General features: G+C 34.9%; 1 protein-coding gene across 1 annotated transcript in view; it reads left to right on the top strand.

Moving 5' to 3' along the window:
* Positions 1–3,722: 3,722 nt before the first annotated feature.
* CPS1 (carbamoyl-phosphate synthase 1) overlaps positions 3,723–9,361 on the top strand; it is a 148,442-nt gene continuing 142,803 nt past the window's right edge. Inside the window, exon 1 of the mRNA XM_001369228.5 lies at positions 3,723–4,002. Coding sequence (XP_001369265.1) covers positions 3,883–4,002 — 120 coding nt within the window. The 5' untranslated portion in view covers positions 3,723–3,882. The remainder of the gene's footprint in view (positions 4,003–9,361) is intronic.

Here is a 9,361-nt window from a genome sequence, read left to right as displayed (position 1 = left end):
AAATCACTTATAAAAATGTTGAAGTGAATGGAGCCAAGGACAAATTTGCTTTATACTTCACTAGATACTTTCCTCCAGGTTGATGTTGATTTTTTATTATTATCTTTTATTTCTTGATTCCTTCATCTACAAGTCTGCATTTTTCTTCCTTAAAGGTTTTCCAGTTTCAAATTTTTGGTTGTATTTCTTATCTAATATTATTCATATCAGAATAATATCTTATTTTATAATGTTTATTTTATCATAATTATTATTAATATTAATTATTACTTGCTATATATATATTTTTTTCAAAGGCAATATGGTTTTGGTAGCCAGGAACAGCTGAGCTCAAGCTCTGCCTCTGCCATATATTGTCTGAGTGACCTTGGATGAATCAGTTAACCTTTCAGTGATCTAGATGACTCTCTAAGAGTCTATACCTACTATCACAGGTATAAATCTATAGTGAGCATTAGCATTTTTCACAGAGAGATCTTTATACTATTGAAATCACAGTTTTGCTCAACATTTTAAATCTTTCTCTAAATAGTTTCTGGATAAATCCCAAACCTTAATATTTGCCCAAGTCTCCTGAAGACTTATTCTTTTCTTTTTAACTTTTACCCACTGTAAAATTCTATTCCAGGGACTTAAAGCCAATAAGTGTCTGAGGTAGGATTTTGAAATATATTCTTTCTGTCTGTAAGTTTAGCATCCTATTTACCCCGCAACTTAGCTGTCTTAGTTCAAAGTATTTGAAGGCTCATCATGGACTCATGTCTAAATTTCTCTTGTAGATTAGAGCCAGGGAACCAGTTAAGTCTCATGCTATAAAGTAGAGTGGCCTCCTATCTCTGTCCCTAAACCAAGTTAATTAGCTCATTTGATCATTTTCTAGAAGCAAGGATGAGACATCTGCTTGTGTAATGGTCTTAGTCTAATTCAGGGTGCTGACATCATGTTTAAAAAAACGACAAAGAATGAAGCTAAAGCATATGGTGGAGCTCATTTCCATTCAGTTGGCCTGCACTGATTTTTGGATCCTTAGTATTTAGGACTTTATATGCTATAGAGAACTAGGATTAAGAAAATATCCATGATGGAGCAGTAGCCCCAAATTCCAGAATTGTCCCACCCAACCCCAAAATTTTCCTTAGATATTTGGGGTATATTTATTTAGGGTTTAATGTTTATATTAATATTTATATTAAGTTCTAAGTTTGAGCCAGAATGTGTCAATTAGCCTTTACCAGAATCATTAGGAACATAAAGTCATTTTAATTTATATATGCTCAACTCAGTTTGCTGTTTCAGACCAATTTGAAGACTTCCCAGATATCACATCTTAGAAATTTGATTGTTTAGATGAGATCTAGAATTGACCTGGTCTCTCAGTAAAGGAATCATTCTTGGCATCAAAAATTTTACATTGGGATCACATCTCATAGACAATGAAATGCACCTGTATTTTAGGCCAGGTGTGGGCAATGGAGAGGGATGTTTTGGATGTAGGTTGAGTTTTATTTCTTGTCCTATTTTGGCAACCATCCGTCCTATGCAATACATAATCTCACTCTCTAGATTGACATTCTTTTTGGATTGCTCTAGGAATTCAGATAGAAGATAAAAGAAAGGAGCCTATTTGAGATGTCCTCACATTTTCTAGTCTCTATGTCTTTGTTCATATTTTTCTCTATGCCTGAAATTCACTTCCTTTGCCACCTCTAATTCCTCTTCTTGTGTAACTAAATCATAAACATGCTTTAAGATGTAGCTTAAATGTTAACTCCTCTATCAACTCTTCACCTATTCCCTTGGCAGGATCTAATTTCTCCCCCAAAGACCTTCCTTACCCCCTAAGGCTATTTTTGTTAGAATATACACCCTTCACCCTTTTGTCTCTATATTCTGCAGGAACTAGCACAGAGAAGGGGTTTTATGCCATAATAATTTGCTTATCTAGTATTTTCACACCTATAGATGGAAAGTTTCTTAAGAGCAGTACATTTTACCCAGCAGCTAGCATATTCCTGTACATATAGATATTTAATACCTTTAATTGAGTGATTAAATTTACATTGGTAAGTCCAATGAGCAAATTATACCTGAGATCCCATTTGTTAAGGCTCCACCAATCAAATTTATTGAAAGTAGTAGACAGCCCAATAAATGTATTTTGAAGGCTTGTAGTAATAATGATGACAAACCTAATGCCTCATCTGTTCTTTCCATAGTTCATTCTACTTTGCTTATTGCTTTACTGTTTGCAAAGTGCTATTACATACATTATCTCATTTAAATCTTACAACAACTATATAAGAGAATTCTTACATGTATTATTGTCTGTACTTTAAAGAAATTGAGACCAAGAGATATAAGATGATTTGCTCAGGGTTACACAGATAGTATCTGGAGACAGTTATAGATATTTACAAGTTAATAGCCAACAGAGCCTTGATGAAATAATAGCAGCCAATGCATCTTTTGCTCCTAATATGTTTGACATAATTAAGGGAATTATTCTATTGTCTAACTAGGGTAACTCATTGTAGTATGGAGGTGACCCAACCTTTCAAAGGCTATCCTAGTAAAGCCCAATGTCTGGAATAATTTCAAATAGGATTCCAGCCTAGCTAAGATTGGAGTGGTCCTTTGCCAGAGGATTAGCCATCAAGACAAACTTTTTGGCCAGAATTTCCTTGAGGACCAGTTATTAATGGTTAGAGAGGCGGTGAGCTCTGTTGTTGGAAGGTCATTACTTATGCAGATATCAATCTTTGGAAACATAAGAGGTTCACAGAAAAGACAGGATATGATGACTTCCATTTTGTGTTGGATCATTTTGGTGATTGTTTAATATTTGTATTGTTTTAAGTAAATATTAGTTGATTCCAGTTTAGAATACTGAATTATGTGAAGTGCAGCAAAGAGAGATGATATAGAATTTTATTTTATTTTATTAATATTATTTTTAAAACTCTTACCTTCCATCTTGGAATCAACACTGTGTATTGGTTCCAAGGCAGAAGAGTGGTAAGGGCTAGGCAATGGGGGTCAAGTGACTTGCCCAGAGTCACACAGCTAGGAAGTGCCTGAGGCCAGATTTAAACCTAGGACCTCCCACCTCTAGGACTGGCTCTCAATCCATTGAGCTACCCAGCTGCCCCCTTGATATAGAATTTTAATAAATATAATATGTCCCTTTTCTCAATCTTATATATAAATCATATATCACATGTGGATCACATACATGTATATATACACACATATATGTAAATACACATAAAACAGAATTTTCTTTCAAGATGAAGGATTGCTTTTGCTTGAATATGAATATGTCAAATGATAATATATGCTCTATCAATTTCTTATATTCCTCCTATCTTCATAAGACTTCAGGTGGCTTTGATCACTCAAATTTAATCAGTAGGAAACTAGGCAACAATCCTTTCTCTATAAAGGTCTTTCACCTTTTAACGTCATTTAGATGTTACTAACATCCAAGTTAAATGTTGTTCTCAAGACTTTCCTCTGTGTTTAGGTCATTTTATTAGGCTGCATAAGCAGTTTCTGTGGTAGGACTTGTTTCCTACACTGCTTGCATATTTTCAGGAGGAGAAGTTAGTATTTGAAGTGATGCAATTTGTGTTACACGGTCATGGAACATCTCAGGAAGTTACATTGAGAGGAGGGGTTGGAGAGTAGGAGGGGCTAAGGCTAAAGACATTTAATGGCAGAATCAATGGGAATTCAACGGAGTCTCTGTGCAGTCAGGCTTAACCAAAAGACTGCACCTTCCCTACCCCTAAATTTTGTTTCAACTTAATTGAAAGTCCCTAAATTAAGTCCCTAAAATCCATCCAATTCTGTTCAGTTTTAGTTGCAATCTTCACCTACAAAATGACGAGGATTTTGACAGCTTGCAAAGTGATAAAGACACTGAAAACTGGATTTTGCAATGGAAATGCTCAACGTCAATGGAAAGTATCGAGAACTGGCGTCAGGTTGCTGAGTGTTAAGGTAATGTTCCCTTATATATTCTTTTTGATACAATTAATGCTACAAAGACTCTAACAAGAAGAAACTGCTCTGCATTGAGCCTCTAAAGACTAATTTATTATTTGCTAAACTGCAGAACTTCATAATGCATCAAATCCTCATTCTAATCTGTAATGAGTTTGAAAATTCCAGGGTGAATTTCACAGAAGGAAAAAAATTTGCAATTCTTGGTGGATATGTAAAACATAGACCTCATTTTTGCAGTAACCATTTCTCAAGGGTTTGGTAGCTGACCAAACTTTTCTTTGAACCCATAAAGTATTGCTAGTAATTTAGGGTGCTATGAGGGTCAACATGGCAGGGCAGATAGAGAGCTCACCTCAGAGCTAGCATGTTCTGGGAATAAACCCTTCCTTAGAGACATACTGGCTGGACAACTCTGGCAACTAATTTAATCTCTTAGGGACTGGGGTAACTCTTAAAGGTTAAAAATGGCAGTACAGGTATCTACTGGTAGAGGGAGTTTCCTCATTGGGTATTTCCTGTGTCAATTAGATCACAACTCTAGTCCAAAAAAAAAAGTTTAGGCTGATGTATGAGAAGCTTTTCTACTAACTGATTTCCATGCCTAAAATATGAATGAGCTCACTGAAATTTTTTCCCCTCTAAGGATCATTTGATATTAACAATCCAACTTGGAGTAGTCATCTTTAGTTTTTTCTTATTAGCAAATCTTCATGTATATCAAATATATCATTTTCATTTTATAGACTGAGAAATTGAGGCAAAACCAGTCATCTGTACCACTACCCAAGTCATTCATTAATACTTACTATTTGTGAGTTCCACTTAGGGTTCATAGTCCCAGCTACAAAAGCTTGGAAAAGCCTCACATAAAGAGGCTTTTGGAAATATAAGTCCTAAAAGAAATTATAGGAGTGGATTTAGAAACACCAGAGTAATTTTTTTTTGGGGGGGGATTCTATTTGAGTGAAATAGAAACTGCCAGGAAAGTATTCCCCAAAACATAGGATATACGTATGGGAATAAAGACTAGAGTATTTTATGCATAAACATACTTCTAAGTAGAATATGATCTCCCTGAAGACAGTAACTTTATTTTCCCCTTTCTCTGTATCTTCAGGCTTTAGCATAATGCCTCATATATTGTAAGCACTTAATAAGTGTTTGTTGATTGAATGACATAATCATTTCAAAGAAAGGAGCTTAATGAAAGTAATAATATCCTGGACTATTGGGGGGAGAATATGTAAATCTAAGAATGCAGATTAGATGCAATAACTGATTATCCTCATAAAATTAGGATGAAGAATGTTCTCTCCATTTCACATAGTAAAAAAAATAGAAACAGAAATGTAGCTTACTGTGTGTGTGATAAGACTATATCCTCCATGAGGTTAGAGAATATTTCATTTTTGTTTTTGTACCTTCAGTGCATAGTAGAGAATCTGGCATGTAGCTGGTGCTTAATTAATGCTACTGGTTAATTGAATACTGAGGACCACATAGTTGGGTGATCAATTTCATACACTCTTCAGCCTGGTACTTTTTCTCTAGTGCCAGCCTCTGTCACAGATTGAAATCATATCCTCATATCCTGGGTTCCAATTAAGGATTTATATATATATATATATATATATATATATATATATATATATATACACACACCCAGCTCAGTTAAAAAAAAAAAAAGCTTTAGAAGATATTTATAACAGTTCTGCAGATAAACTTTGTGAGAAAGCAGTCCTTCTTCCTCCCGTTGGCAGATGTGTTAAGTGTATGCCACAGTTCATAGCTAAGAATGACAAATTTGTAGGAGAAATAAGGCATCATTGCTGGCTGTAAAAGTCATTACTCACACTCAATCAAGTATGGCCCGAATTTCTGGAGGAAATCCAGGCATGAAAAATAGGAGTTCTTGAACTTCAGAAATAGTTTATTAAAATTTTTGACTGGTGCCCACAGGGACTTCTGCTATTATTGATTTATTTTGCTGTAGAATTCTACCCCCTTCCTTGCCCCACTTCCATTTTTAACTTTTCATCCCTAGAAGCCATAAGGCTGCCCCCCTTTTCTGTTTTATAAGTCCTCCTAGTATTTTTAGAGGGGCAAAACCTCTATACCTTGGAGATGCTAGTGGTACAGAGTGATGGCGCTTATGTGTTGGTTAGCCATAGACAGAGATGTTTGTCCTACAGCTAGGTTGGCTTCTGAATGGAATGTGAAACGCGCAGTAGGATTTATGCCTGTGAGGCTTGTCCTGCTGGTGCCATTGGGTATTTCCTCTTCTGAGGTCAGCTTTCCTCCCCCTTTTTGCAAACGGGACTAGGGGTGGGTCTTGACGACAGCAAACTACACCCTTGTTCTTTTATGTTGTTTTTTTATTTGTATATTCTTGGCTAATGTTTATAGATTGGGGTCCTGCCAAATTTCACTTGTAGTGAGGCTAAAGGAAAGAACATCAAGGTATACCTACAATGTAGGTAACATCAAGGATAAGATTGACCAATAGTCATAAAATAGAGAAGAATGTGAGATATGTGAGTTTCTCTGTTAGTGCTGAAAAATATTTAACATCCAGTATTGCATGTGGTGAATTATTATGGGGCAGAGTAGAAAGACCTAGAGGTCCAGAGTCAGAAGACCTAGATTTTAATCCCAGATTGCTGATTTCCTAGCTATGTGCCCTTGAAGAAATCACTTAATCTCTTTGAGACTTAGTTTTTCCCCTTGTGAAATAAGAATAAAGAGACCTTTCCTTGTCCACTTTGTTTAATAAGGCTAAGGGTAAGGTCAAATGAGATAATGCATGAGAAAGCATTCTGAAGCAATCTCAAAGGATAGTGAGTACTAGACTCAGATGGATTGATCTGACATGTGATCTATGTGGGTGTTGTATCCAATAATGCATATCATAACCTATCTAAGCCTAACCATCCCATGCATGCTGTTCCATACATTCACTAGTGAGGTCCATCCAATGTACTTGAGTCTTTCCTCATTTACTTAGTCATGGCCACTCATTAGTACCATCAATAATTTAATTAAAAATAATATATTCTCTGACTTTTGGAAGGAACAAATTAGCATTCTTCTTTGTTCTTTTTATTATGTACCACTATGTATGATATTTATACATTTAGCAGTAATTACCTTTCTTGAAAATGGCAAACTTTCCTGGAATTGTCAAATGGCCATCTGAGTACTCAGATTATTTACAATGTCATGATGTACCTTGTTTGTTTTAATGTTTTAATTCTAAGAATATAAGGCCATACTAGATCAGATCCATATATTTAGCCTAATCATCTTTTATAGCAATGTCAGAGGACTATGTCATGGTGGATTTTTCTTGACATGAATCTCTAAAATTAGGACTGAACCTCCTAAATAACAACTTTAGTTTTACAAATCCTGAGATGAGAAACCTTTGAAAGTCACAAAAGATTAATATTTGAAATTCCATGTTATTTTGAAAGGAAAAGGTAACAAGTTGAGAATCTTGAGACCTTTGGGAAAAGAGTAGGCCATTTCCCTTCAGCCCCTCTCCCTAAAACTCCTACAGCTTTCAATAGAGATTTTCTCAAATTTTTGTAATTGTTAATCAGTATCATAATTAAACCAGAAAACTTTCTAGATAAAATGACTAAGTATCCCCCTATCTTTTCTATACTCTGTTAAGCCTTAGGCTATTCAACTCATTCAGATCATTTTTTCATCTTGTAGATTTTTTTATACTCAGAAATTCCCAAATTAATGCACTTGCTCTTTTGAAACTGAGGTTCAATAATAATACTATCAACAGCTAACATTTACATAATACTTAAACTTTGCAAAGCAGTTTACATGACATATGTGCTACATTATTTTATGTATATACAAAATCCCATTTTATCTTAACAATACTAAATGCTTTGCCTTTTATACAAATTTGTGTCTGAGGTGGGATTTGAACTAAGTCAGGTTCTGTGTTATCCACAGAGTTGTGCTGTCGTTGTCATGTTGTCATGACATTTTCTGACTTCTCACAGGTACTTTAGCTATGAAGTTGACAGCTTCAACAACTGCTGTCGTTCAGACTATGTTCACTTTGTAACCAAGTTTAGTTTGCTCATGTGTGGGTAGTCCCTCCAGTGATTCAGATCACAACCTCCTTTCCTTCTTATAATGTATTCTTGGGCACGTTTTTCCATATGTTGTCCATGGAGGAATGCATTCATGCTCTAAAGGTCTTCCCTATGTTTATTTGAAAATCTCTAGGTCAACATATATAGAATCTGGAAGGAACATCTCAGGGATTTTAATATGGAATTTTGGACCATTTATTGTTTCTTATTCTTGATACATTCTAAGACTTAAAAAATTGATATAGTGAAACCTCTTTATAACATTGTTGCTGAGGCAAAAACTTCCATATACCGTTAAGGTTCACAGTGTTCTATTAGAAGTTTATACAGTTGATTTATAAGAGATTGTGACACCCATGATGTATTCAAAGCCATATAATAAGAAATCATGCTATAATCCCCAATAAGGTAAGTAATGATAATAAGAAATGGTAGTAGCAATGACACAGTTTTTTTTGTGTCATTTACACACAAACAATAATAATTAAAATAGCTGTTTTTTTGTAGCATTAGAGATAGCATAGAATAGTGAATAGAGCTGGGCTTGTGCCCTGCCTCTGATAAAGATTAGTTTTGTGACCTTGGACCAGTACTTTATCAGTTTTTCTGGTCAATTCTCGAAGATTATAAATTGCAGAGAAAGTGCATATATGTGCTGATTTCCGTTTTGCTTGGAAGTTTCCTATACTAATGAAATCATAGATCTAGTTCTTATCCCCAATAAAATAGGATTTTAAAGTTTACTTAAATCCTTTGCATGTTGGAGAAGGAAAGGCAAACAATTTTAGTATCTTTGTCAAGAAAACCCAAATGGAGTCCCAAAGACATGCAAGACAACAACAAAAATGCTTTGCATATATCATTTGTTTTATCTATCAGATAATATGATCTGTGAGTTCGTCAACTGTTGAAGATTAGATAATTTAAATGGATGAGTACACTTTCAGTTTTGAGGAAGTTTGTAAAAGTTAAAAAATTTTTTAAAATTTCCTTCAATTTTGAGGGGTGTGAAGAAAGTTTCCTTTTGTCCTATAGGTAACCTTTCAATCAGGGTCAAATATCTGTCCTCTATAGTGTTTAAAAACTGATTAATTTCTATAATAGTCTAATAGGTTGCAGGCCATACAGAAGTTTGAATAAAGTAGATGGGATAATCTGGAAATTCTGAATGTGCTAGTGGCTGAGAGTGCTTGGTTTGATAGTTTGCTGCTTCTTCTATTCTAGAGCACAGC

The sequence above is a fragment of the Monodelphis domestica genome, chromosome 8 (genome assembly GCF_027887165.1).
Source record: "Monodelphis domestica isolate mMonDom1 chromosome 8, mMonDom1.pri, whole genome shotgun sequence".
NCBI classification, from domain to species: Eukaryota; Metazoa; Chordata; class Mammalia; order Didelphimorphia; family Didelphidae; genus Monodelphis; species Monodelphis domestica.
This window is presented reverse-complemented; position numbering and strand designations above follow the sequence as displayed.